Source organism: Strix aluco, chromosome 19 (genome assembly GCF_031877795.1).
Source record: "Strix aluco isolate bStrAlu1 chromosome 19, bStrAlu1.hap1, whole genome shotgun sequence".
Taxonomy (NCBI): Eukaryota; Metazoa; Chordata; class Aves; order Strigiformes; family Strigidae; genus Strix; species Strix aluco.
In genome coordinates, this window is record NC_133949.1 from 12,610,103 (window position 1) to 12,622,559 (window position 12,457).

General features: G+C 42.1%; 1 protein-coding gene across 4 annotated transcripts in view; it reads left to right on the top strand.

The window, feature by feature from the left end:
• The window catches only part of VPS53 (VPS53 subunit of GARP complex), a 74,209-nt gene that overhangs the window by 18,235 nt on the left and 43,517 nt on the right, over positions 1-12,457 (top strand). For all 4 annotated transcript variants that reach the window (XR_012625779.1, XR_012625780.1, XR_012625781.1 and 1 more), the window contains exons 5-10: positions 1,660-1,746; positions 2,023-2,138; positions 3,288-3,407; positions 9,099-9,177; positions 10,408-10,551; positions 11,692-11,834. Coding sequence is in view for 1 of the 4 variants with exons in the window: in XM_074845470.1 (XP_074701571.1) it covers positions 1,660-1,746; positions 2,023-2,138; positions 3,288-3,407; positions 9,099-9,177; positions 10,408-10,551; positions 11,692-11,834 (689 nt within the window). In the remaining 3 variants the exon portion in view is untranslated. The remainder of the gene's footprint in view (positions 1-1,659; positions 1,747-2,022; positions 2,139-3,287; positions 3,408-9,098; positions 9,178-10,407; positions 10,552-11,691; positions 11,835-12,457) is intronic.

Consider the following 12,457-nt stretch of genomic DNA (forward strand, 5'->3'; position numbering starts at 1 on the left):
TGTGAGAGTGCCTTGGCTTTGGATATGAAGGAGGACAATATCTCTTTTTGGAGAATCTTTTTAATTGGCAGGATAAATTATCTTTCTTTTGGAGACATCAGCAGCTCTCACTTCTCTGGGGTCATGCAGAGAAATTAGCATTTAACATTAGTGCTGAAGCAAAGGGAAACATAGCAATTGGCATCTGTGAGGAATTCCAGGTTGACTTTTTTTTTGTATACAGACCTATCCAAATCTCAGACTACGCAGGACAGCTGCTGCTTGCTTAATAGCCCACTTGAGTAATGTGCTGCAGCCGTGGTCTGGGACTGAGTACAGAGACTATCGTTAAATATGTTGAAAGGAGCATTCTTTAGTTCTTTGGTTTGCAGTTAATCCACATATCTTTAAATGGAAGAGAAAACTTTATTCTAAAAGGTGGCTAGGCTGGAGCCAAATGAGGAGGTAGGTGATGATGTTCATTTCTGATCCGGGTGTTCCTGCAGCACTCTGGTGTGTTCCTTTCCCTCAGTGAACATGCGATGTGATAGCTGTGTGACACTAATAGATAAAGTGTTAACTTTCACATGATTCAGAAGATATTTCAGAGGAGACTTTTTTTCCCCTCTGGAAAATGAATTATAAAGTATTTCCAACTTTTATACTTTTATTATAATGCAGCTATGTTCCAGCAAAAGCTCCTGGCAGATAGTCTGCTCATACATTTCCAAATGAAGATGTGTTAAATTTATTTGCTGAAGGAGCTTGTAGCTTGCGCCGTAACCTTGGTCATGGGACTGGATATAAAACCAGAGGGATAGAAGCCCACTTAACAGCGGGAAGCAAAGTGGAGCTGGAGCTGGAAATGTTATCAGACTGGGAAGGCAAAATGTGTTGAATTACTTCAGAAGTCAGATTTTGGACATGTGATTTTGGACATGTGGCTTCACTCATTGAATCCACGTGAAGTTCACACTGGTTGTGTGAGGTCAGGATGCACCATGGTGTATGAAGGGGACCGGATGCCCCAAGAAGCTTGCAGGAAAATAGCACAAAAATCCAGGCGATGTCTGTTTCCCAGGCTCGACCCTCTTTACCTGCTAAACCTGTGCTCTCTCCTCCTACGGGTGGGTGGGAGGCTGAGCTGCTCACCCCAAGGAATCAGCAAAATATGCATCATGTTTTCCAACAGGATGATATCCTGCTAATTCAGTGAGAGGTTTAGACAAGCACTCAGTGTTCTATATGTAACGTTGTGTATTTTTTATTTATAATTAATGATGAACATAGAGGTTTTGTGGAGGTTTCATTTTCCTGCTCTTAAATACGTATTGATCAGGAGTAAGTTCTATATATTTTTCCACACTTAGTGCATCAAAATTTGTTGCAGTAATCTTAAACCTATTCATAGTTCATACTGTGGAGGTGCTTTCATAGAATATCTCGATCAGATTTTGCCAGAGTGTTATTGTAAAATGGATACTGAAACCCTGGTCAACTCATGTTAAAAATCCCAACATGGTACATTGACTTTTGATGTGCTGACGATATTTTCTTTGTAAGAAAATTGTTCCTCTCCACTGCCCCAGCCCAGGGGCTGTAGGGAGCAACTGTATATTTCTTAGAAGGTGAAAACTGAATGCAGGTTTTCTTTCCACTCTGACTTTGTTTCTTTTCCAGGCCCTGGAGGAAGCCCAGAAAGCCATTCAACAGCTCTTTGGTAAAATTAAGGATATTAAAGACAAGGCTGAAAAATCAGAACAAATGGTAAGCAGCAGTTTCATTCTAGCCTTCGAAAGGGTGAGGAGACTGACTTTTGCTTCCAGTTCTTGTTAAAAAGGGAACATTTTTGTCTTTGGTCCTGCTGACCTGGTAATTTGCTGCCAACCATGTGTTGAATCTGTACCCTTGTCCTTGTGTTAATGTGGCTGTAGAGCTAACATGCTTGTAGTTCCAAAGGGGGGAGAGCACCCTTTTTATCTCCTTAAAATTTTGTTGCCGAGGCTTGATATTTAACCAGACTCTTGTTTTCTCATTCACTAGGTTAAAGAAATCACACGGGATATCAAGCAGCTAGATCATGCCAAGCGCCATCTGACCACCTCCATCACCACCCTCAATCACCTGCACATGCTGGCGGGGGGTGTGGATTCCCTGGAGTAAGCGTGTGAATTTTTAGTGGTACTTTGATGCCACTGCTGAGCTCTTAAGTTTGGTTCAGTGCTCTGAATAGGGCTGTAACAGCAGCTGCTTGTTCTTCTGGAGGGAAGTTTGCTTAATAGGTTGCAGTCTTGATTTTTGCTGGCAGATCCTTTCTGTGTTGTTCTGAGTGACCCGCAAGTTCTGTTGCTGTATTTAAGGGTTTGCAGCATTGATTGCTTGAATTGCTGTGTTGATTCTCGGTGATAAGGAGTGAGTCTGGCTCCATTAAAGAGTAAGACAGTTAGGTACCCTCATTAGGGATGTGCTCTTCGGGGATTTGGGGGGATTTTTATCAGTCTCAAGTCTTAAACTGGAACGAGTTCTCTCTTTTGGAAAGATCTACTCTAGGTCTGAGAATAAATTTAAAGAAGCCTTAGAGCTTGTACTGTGTATGAAGGGAGGTTATGTGTTTCTAATAATCATTTGTGGATTTTTTTAATGTGCTTGAGGAACACATAGGCTAGGACAATTCAGTATTTTACATGTTGCATCTGTGAAGCTGCAAGACCCAGGCACAGCCTGTTCTTGGCTTGTATCAAATTCTGCACGAACACTGCGCTGTTAAGTGTTCAGAATAGAATTTTACTTAGGCTACTGTATCCATTTGAATGATCCTGAAGGATGAAATAAAAATAAATAAACTTGATTTTTTTTCTGTCAGTTCCCTGTGAAAGTTATTAACAGAAAAGTCAAGGCTAATAGCTTTTCAGCATAATGATTCTCCTCCCTGTGAAGCTTTAACTCACACTTTGTGTGTGATGATGAATGGCTTGACTCAGGTCATTGTAGTGAAATAACATTTACTGCCTCCGGACCCATACTGGGAAGCGGATGCATTCAGTAGTTTACATGTTCTTTGCCAAGTGTTGCTTTTGACATTTAGGTTTTTTTGAGGCATTGTTAGATGTGTGCTGGATTGGTTTATTTTAGCATCAGTTAAGTGAAATTTTAATGCTGCATTGGAATGTTAATGAAGAGTTGTGTATTTTAGAAAAATAAATGTCAATAGGGACCAGCATGACCCAGTGGGGATGAGGTAACCTGTGAAATTACCACCCAGGATTTTCGTTGAACCTGCCTTTGTAATTCTTTGATTTCCTCTACAGGGCTATGACCAGGAGGAGACAATATGGTGAAGTTGCCAACCTTCTCCAAGGTGTTGTGAATGTGTTGGAGCACTTCAACAAATACATGGGGATTCCTCAGATTCGACAGCTTTCTGAAAGGTAAAGCGATCAAACCCTGAGCACTTGCATGCCTGCTGGGAAGGAAGGTTAGAAAATGCATTAGGCAGAATCAGTTTCTCGAGGATGGGAAGGCTGGACATGGTCCTTTGAATTTCTTTCTAGTCAGAACAAACGAGTTAAAACTGGACACAGTTTACTCAAGTCTTGAGCAGCCTATTCTGTTAAATAACAATGGTTAGTACGGATGCAATTCATGAATGATTTGTGCTTCTTGATGACTGGCTTTTAATTTACTTACCTGGAGTAATCTGTGGAAGTGCAAACTGGTTTATGTGATCATCATGTGCAGGTGTTTGTGGTGAACCCTGAGGTGATGCTTTCTCCTGCTTCCTCAACCTCCGTGATACAGTTCAGCAGCCTGACGTGAAGCAGAAATACACCAACGTAGTGGTGCTTGGGGCCCCTTTCTGCCCAGACATGTGCCCTACTGCTGCCGAGTTGCTGTCAAACTGCTTAGCTGCCCAAGGGTTTAGGCAGGCGGGATTTCTTTTTGTGCATTTGCCAAACTTAGTTATTCTGAACACCTTGAGTTTCTTTTGCCAAAACCTGCTCCCTTTGCCCAGTTCTGCTGAGATTTGAGGCTTGTAGCAGATAGCATATAGCACACCTGACTGCTCTAAACGTTTATGCTGAGCTCGTACAGTCTTGATTTTCTAATGTGGAGTTACCACAGATAAATTTGGTGAGTTTTGGTGCAGCTCCAGCAGCAAGTGCCAACTGTTCTCAGCAGCAGTGGGTGACTTGGTGGTGACGAAGCCACCAGCCCTCCTGGGGTCTTGGTGTCATTTGGGACGTGACAGCTGGGTGTTGAGGGAAGAAGGCCCTCCCTGTCCCTGGCCAAAACCTGCTCTTCCTGCTTTACAGTGGGATTTATTTCTCTCGCATCACACACATGATGTTTGCTTAACAGCCTGTAGCAGTGCTAAGCACAGCTTAGAGGTGAAAACAGCCTATTAATGTTAGGGATGCACCTTCTTAATGATACAACCATATCTGATAGCATTTCTTTTCTGTTTGAAAATTGCAAATCTATCACCACCATCTTCTTGATGCCTGAGATGACTTTGCTCATTACAGAGGTGCTTGAAGGAGCCTTCCAGGCACAGTAATTAATTTTTTTTGGTGACTCCCTTTGCTAAGACAGCAGCTGGATGCCTGTGCTGTTTAGCGATGGAAATCACATTTGAATGATTTGTTTGTAATATTTTCATGTGAATCTGTTGGACTTTATGGTATAGATAACCTCTTCCAGAAAACCCAGATGGAATCCATGAAACGGAGCAAAAGAAAAATCCACCCTAAAGCTAGAGAGAGAGATGGGGCCTTGTTTTAACAAAGCATTTGACCATAAGCACTTGCTTAAATGAACATGAACATCAAGGAAATACAAACATATGTCAGTGCTTTTCTGGATTTAGGCTGTCGACTATTCCAACCTGATGCTCAGAAAGATAGCCACCTTCATTTTCTTCCAGAGTGGCAATGCCCTTGGGCAGAAACGTGCTGTCATTGGCCACTCTAAGGCCAAATATAATTTAAGCCTTGGTCCAGAATTCTGGCTGTTTTTTCCCTTCTGATGGATGATGATTTAATACTTTTGTAGTTGCTGATAACTATACAAAAACAATTCATGCTGCTGCTACAAGGCACAGTGGTTTCGAGTCACGCCAGAGAGACTGGCAAGGACATGGAGGAAAACTTCTTTTGTTTTAGTCTCCCTTCAAGATAAGGATCTGGAAAGCTCAAGAAAGCCTGCTCCTCCTATTTTTAGAATTGCCTCGGCAGGGTTTTCCTTCCAGTGTTTACACAGGGAGAGCTGCACCATCTGGTAGCGATAGAAGTGGCTGCTTGTGGGGCGAAAGGAGAGCTGCACCCAGGGTGTTGCTGGGATCTTGTTACTGCTTTGACATCCAGGCAGCAAATTACTGCAGGGAGGTCTACGGCACAGTAATATCTGCTTTGGAGTTTGACTACACATGTATATATTAGTGCCCAATTTGGAGTTGACTTTTATCTCTCTTTGCTTGGAAATACTTTTGTGATTCATGAAACATCAAAGGAAGTTTGCCTGGCTTCTTGCAGTGCTATTTTTAGACTGTGAAATTGCTGGCGTTTGATATCTCATGAATTTGGTTTAATGGTACAAGTGAAGCCTCTTGGATGTTTGCAAAGGCCAGAAATGCTTTAGTAGATGTTGGCACAGGCCGGTGACAGTAACCAAAGTCTATTATATACAATAAGTCTATTATATACACTGCTAAACGAGCAGATTCTGTTACTTTCTTTAATAAAGAGCCTCTCATTCTTGGCATGAATGGAGTCAAGCCAAATATGAATGGGAAGCCATGGGAAGGAAAAGTGCCTGCTTGGTGGTGTTGGGTGTGCTCTTTGTTGTGGGGTATTCAGTTTAGGTTCCAGCTCCCAGATGCTGTGAAAACTAATGATGTGTTTTTAATGTTGCTTTCCACCTGTTCTGTCCCTTTGAAAATAACTAAACAAAATCCCACTGTAAGTATTCATTGGAAACCTGACTGAACTCTCAATTAATTGGCTTCTTGTGGTGATCCTGTTGAGTATTGATGTGAAAATGTCACAATTCACATCCAAATGTAAATATTTTCGTAATCGTGTTCCTAAAACAATTTCTTATATGGTGCATTGGACGTTGTTTGTTGTAGTAAATAGCAATATTTTGTTATCTCTCAATCCTCTTCTGTTTTTTTGTCTGTGGAGGGAGCATACAATTAGTGGTCACAAACCTACCCATGAAAGTGGTCGAGAAAGCCTTGCAGATAGTGGAAAAAAGCCTGGAAAGTATTTAGGAGAAAGATGATTATAAGTTTGCTACAGAAAAACAGGCTAGTTCAGCCTCTTTTTATCTCAGCAAGCTGCCAGGCGTAGTTTAAGATTTCTGGTAGCTTTGGCTAAAGGAATTGTGGTTTCTAGTAATTTAATGTCATTTGAAACATAGCAGTGGGTTTTCTTGTTTTTATTTTTTTAAAGGTGGGGGAAACAGAGAACAAAAGCCACTAATAATACAACAAAAGTCAGAGAAACAAAAATCACTAATACTTGGGTAACCAAAGGCTTTGGCAACCCCGGGAAAAGGCAGTTCCCTGCTGCGGGAAGCCAGGGCGGCTGCTGCGATACCCCAGCGTGCTGCCAAGGGGAGTCCAGTCGGGGAGAGATACCCTTATCAACCCGACCTGAGAAGAGATCCAAAATCTGTTATCAGCCGAGAGCGCCTGGGGTTGCTGAGCCTTGGTGGGCAATTCTCTTTCTGCAAGTGGTTAAACACACACATGCAGAAACGGTCCTTGAGCGGCGAACGCGAGTGAAGCCAGCCATGGGGTTGAGGCTTTTATCACTGCAGTTTCCATTGCATAAAGATTATTCTGAATTATTGAAAGGCTCACAGCTTTCCATGGGGAGCAGTCATCTCTAGAGGCTACAGCGAGTGCCTTCCTGTGTTCTCTGCCTTAAGCAATCACTTTGTAAAGAGGTGGCATAAAGGTTTTCGTGTTTCAAGGTGCATGCTGGTGGAAAAAAATAATTGTGCTTGTTTGTGTGTGTGCTTTTGTAAAGAGTGATTGTTACTGGGGGGGCAGTGAGGGTCCCTGTCATTGCGCACACATACCTAAACCTTTGGCTACTTTGATGTCTCTGTCCTATCCCTATGTTAGCAAATATGAAAAAAAAAAAAAAAAAAAAGGCTGAAACTCATTTTCCCTGTTTGCTTTTGAGAGATTTTTAAGCAGGACAGATTTTAAAAAATACTTATTTTTAACATCCCAGTTCAGCAAGGCATTCCTGCAAGTTTCTTAATTTAAGGATATGAGAATCCCCATTAAGACTATCCTTAAGCACTTTCCTGAATCGGAGCCTAAAACAACAAAGCCCGTGGACAGGGCTTTTAACTGCTTGACAGAGCCTCTTTTAAATTTGTTGAGTCTTTAGGAATCTGGCTGCTGCTCTTTTCAGTGCCTCCACTGTGCTTGCGCTGCAGCTGTTGTCAAATAGGAAGGTCCCTGTAGCTGGTCATAAAGAAAAGAAGTGCCACAGCTAGTAACTTCCAGCTGTTTATACAAACTCATTCATTTCTGTGACTCCTAATACTAAAGACTTATTGTTTCTTGATTAGTTAAAGGATAAAATTTTGCAAACCATGGTTAGTGTCTTTTTTCTTCTTTTTTTCCTCCTTTTTCTTAAGGATCAAAGGGTTTGGTTCTGTGATGATTTCTCACATGAATTGTTAGTGCTTACTTGTACAAATTAAGCAGGATATACCTGTAGTTGTGGCTGCTGGGCTGGGTTCCTCCTTACTGCTTAAATTTCCCACTCCTTCTATTTCAACATATTAGTGAAGCCCTTTTGTTTCACAGTTATGAAGGTATTAATGGGGGATCTATACCTGGAAGAGTAGAGGAGTTTCTAAACATTCCTGTGAAGCAGAGAGCTTAAGTGAGAATTATGTTTGACATTGCAGGCAGGAAGCTTTTCCAGCAAAATCCCCATAAATAAATCCTGGATAAGGCAGGTCATACATACAGTTAAATCACAGATACAAAGTTTTATTTCAGCTGTCACTTTTAAAGGATTAGAGTTTTCTGCATTTGGCACTATTAAAGAATCCAGCCTGTTCTCCAGCATTGTCAGGTCATCTTGTAGTGTTTCACTGCTAATGGACCTCAAATGGGAAGATTAAAGCAGCAGATCATTCCTTGATAAGGTTGAGGAGTCTTAAACAACAATAAAAATCCAAAGTCTTCTCCCCACAGTCTGAACAAACATTTTCACAAATGTAGCCACTCTTTCTAACATATCAATCTCAGTGGAAAAATCCACTGCTTTGAATGATCAGTTTAGACCTTAAAGCATTTCCAGTATAATAAAAAGTGATGGAAGAATTCAAGGGCTGCAGAGGGATCTAAGTGCCTAACTGTTTGTTTTGGCTCTTTCTAGTATGTGTAGGCATTTCCATTTCCCTAGAAGTATCAATTAAGCTGTATTGACTTTTATTTCTGGAAATTGGAAGCTTTATTCTCTCAGCGAAATAAAGAGCAAGACTGTGGTTTGTTCAGAACATTTTTGCCTGTTTCATACCTTTGCTCTTTTATGCTTCTTAAGACACGGAGGATTTATAGAATAAAACCGCAGCCAACAGTATTCACAGGGATGCATTTAAAAGTGGGTCAGTGCACCTGGAACTGTGAAAGGTTCACGATGGAGATTGAGACATTGTGAAGTTTTTTATGTGTTAGAAACATACTTTTGTTGAAAAGTGATCAACGTACACAAATGTAAAGATAACTTGATCACATTGGCATTACAGGAACCCTGCTGATTTCTCAGCTGATTAACTGGCCCTTGTTGAAATACTAAATTGCAGCAGGGCAAGAGCATCTAGGGTGTGTTGTGCTGCAGCTCAGGGATCAATGCTCTAGAGCTGGGGTTGTCATCCTGTGTCATTCAGGGAGCAAATGCTCCCCCAGTTTTGACATACAGGCCTTCTTAGTGTGGATGGTTTCTCTTTAGCTGCCTTTTTTGTCCCTTAAAAGCCTTCACATAGCTGTTAGCTTTTCAGTCTACTTTGTAGTAATGTTTGCAGGCAATGAAACAAAGAGCTGGTTGTACCACCAACAAAGCCCTTGTGTCCTCTGTCCTGGTCAGGGTGAAGGCAGCGCAGAATGAGTTGGGACAGCAGATCCTGGCTGACTTCGAGGAAGCCTTTCCTTCTCAAGGTACAAAGGTAAAGTTCTCACCTCCCTTCTTCCTCCTGTTGAAAAGTGTTGCTGAAAACTGACATAACTGTCATCCACTTTTATCTCGTTTTACTTCTAGATTTGATCTCTCTCTCTGTTTCAGGAGTTATTTTAGAAAGCAAACAAGTCTCCCAAGCTGTAGGGTGCTAGGTATATTTCTCACTGTTTCTGTCAAGTGAATGTGGGGGAGAAATGACACCCTTCCTCTGTCACGCTGCGCACATCTATTGCAGTGAGGTCTGCAAGGCAGGCGGGGAATGCCCCAAGCACTGCGCGCATGGCCCGACAGACCGGAGGGGGGTTCCCTCGGCATCTCCCCCAGGTTTCTGGTTATGTGTTGGACGCAAAAGCTTCGTGTTGTGTTTAGGGAAAGCCGGGCATAGGCTGTCTGTTGACATGCTGCTACCAAGTTTGTCTCTGGTTTACTCAGACAGCACAGATACAAATCTGGGCTAGGGCTAAGACAGCAAATGTGCTTCCCCAAAATTACGCATCCAAGTGTTTGCAAACAATATAGGGAGGAGGTGTCAATTTGAATTTACTTGAAAGAAAACACTAGTTCTGTCTTCCAAAGTACCAGCTCTGTGGGTTTCTTCATAAAACTATCAAGTACAGAAAGGAGGAAACTGTTTGGAAGAGATCCTCGATGAAGGGCAAATCTCTGTCCACGTGCAGCAGCATCAAAAGAGCATCTTTTTTTAAAAATGTTTCTAAATTTCCTGTCTTTTCCACTAACATCACGGTATGCCAATAGAGACCAACAGATACTACTTTAAGTGTTGCAGATTGATCATCTCTAGACTGCTTTTTTCCCCCCATTAATTTGGCCTTCAGGTTTGCAGAAAAGGGGTTTGCTTGTCCCGCTTGTCAGCTGCTTCTCTTAGCTGTTCCTCAGGATATCTGGGCTGATGAAAGACCTTGCAGGAGTGATGGGACAATGGTTCTTTCTGCAGATGGAGCTGGCTGCTCTTCTGTGGTAGGGAGCTTCCTGGCTGTTTGAGCTACAGAACAACTTTACAGCCAGTGAAACAGAAGCGGCTCAGTTTGCAGCCAACAGAAGAAAGATGCCTAAGTGATAATAAAAAGTAGCAGCAGAAGCATCAGAAAGAGAAGAGTGATGGAGAGGATAAAACCAAGATAACCTGGATGCAGTAAAATTTACAATCACCCATTCAGCTATTTAACCTTAAATTATTTGTTCCTGTTTATTTTGATAGAGGCCTGGTGGACCCAGCAATGTCCTACGTGATGCGTGTCTAGTCGCCAATGTCCTGGATCCCAGAATCAAACAGGAAATCATCAAGAAATTTATTAAACAACACCTCTCGGAGTATCTGGTCCTTTTCCAGGAAAACCAAGATGTAAGGGAAACTCAGCAAGCTACATTTGGATTTTGCATTTTGCTCTGCTGGTGTTCACAAAGTTCACGTTTCCACAGGTTCCTGTGGTGAAGAGTTTCTAACTGGAGGGCTCAGGAGCAGTGACTGGCTGATGAGTTGGGAGTCAGTGTCGTCTCTGCCAGGACGACTTCCCTTCCATCTTAGACCTCAGTTTCAGATATCAGCACTGGAAATGTTTTCGCCTCATAGAGTAAATAAATAAATTCAAGTTAGATATGCTTTTTGCCCTGTAAAGAGTTGAAAAATTAAACTCTGAAAATTGCAAACCCAAAAACTTTGAAAAACAACGATACCTCCCCCCAGACAGACAAAAAAAACCCCTAAAATGCCTAAAAAGGAAAAAGGATTTCCAGGAAGGGCATTAATCTTTGTAGCTAATTTTTAAACTTCCTGTCCTGATGCTAACAGTTTTTTTAAAAATTTACCGTAATCATCTTGGATTTGAAAAAAAAAAAAGCCAATAACCAAACAAAACCCACTTTGGATCAAAATTTATTTTAACAGTTTTGAAATGTTGACAGTTTATGACAAAGAGGAGAGAAAGGCTAAAATGCTTCATTATTCAAAATTATTCAAAAGCATTTTTCCATCAAAGTTTTTTGGATTAACCTTTCTGCTTTTTGACCAGAAAATGCTAATATTGGGGGGAGAAATCCCATCCTGCTCATGTTGTAAGAATTCTTGTAGAAGTTTGTGGGTCCACGGTCCCCAGAGTGTGAAAACCAGCTGAACGTGAGAATCCAGGAATTCCTGCATTCTCGTCCCACTGTTGACTTTTAATTTCTCTTTCTGTGAAACAAAGAGGGTGGGATCAAATGAGTTATTATTGGGTCGAGTTTTCAATAGTATCTACATGATTTAGGAGTACTGTTATCCTCATTTTCAACAGAACTTGCTCTTAAAAGATAGGGTTTTCAGTCTGGCATGTGTTTAAGCACTTTGAAGAATGACTGTTAGCATTCAAAGTATTATTAATAGCGGTCAAGTTAGCTTTGATCGATAGCCCGAGCCGCTCTGCAAAGCTACAGCAGCACAGTTAAGCAGTCGGGCTGAATATTAGCAGCTGCTGCTGTTAGAGATGTTGTTCTCCATCTTCCTCAGGTGGCCTGGCTGGATAAGATTGACAGACGCTACGCTTGGATAAAGCGTCAGCTGGTGGACTACGAGGAGAAGTACGGGCGCATGTTCCCCCAGGAGTGGTGCATGACGGAGCGCATCGCTGTGGAGTTCTGCCACGTCACACGGTGAGCCTCTGGGGAGCTCACGATGCCTCCCAGCAGAGCCCCCTTCCTTAAAACAAAAGGTTGGCTTGTCTTTTCACCAAATTGTTTGTATATCTGTAGAACTCCTCAACAGTCTTCAAATATCGGTGTAGAATTGTCCGTGATTAAAAGCAAGCGCAGAGTGAAAACCCTGAGAAGTATCACTAAAACCTTGTGTACTTTTGAGAGAGTGAGATAATGTGGAAATCCATTTTCAGTGTAACAGAGGTAAAAATCAGTAATGTTAGAGGCCAAGTGTAACAGCATGAGCTGACTGTGCTGTGACTGTCTCTGACCAGAGACGGGGGACCAGAGGGAGGTGCCAGCTGCAGTCCCAGGAGCACCATTGCCTTTGTTCTGGGACCCCTCTCAGAGACACTGCACTTCCCAAGGTTTGATACTGCGAGCTTTCCTGGCTGCAGTGGTGTGCTGGCTGTTAGGAGATGGGGTCCTGTTACCCACAAAGCTCTGAACAACTGTGGTTGTGTTTGAAACATGATCCGTAAAGGAGTTTGATGTTAGAGACCATCTTAGGAATTAGCTTGAATTTTGTGATGGAAGTCTCTCTGGGGCATAGACTGAATTACAGTGTTAGGTTTCAGGCC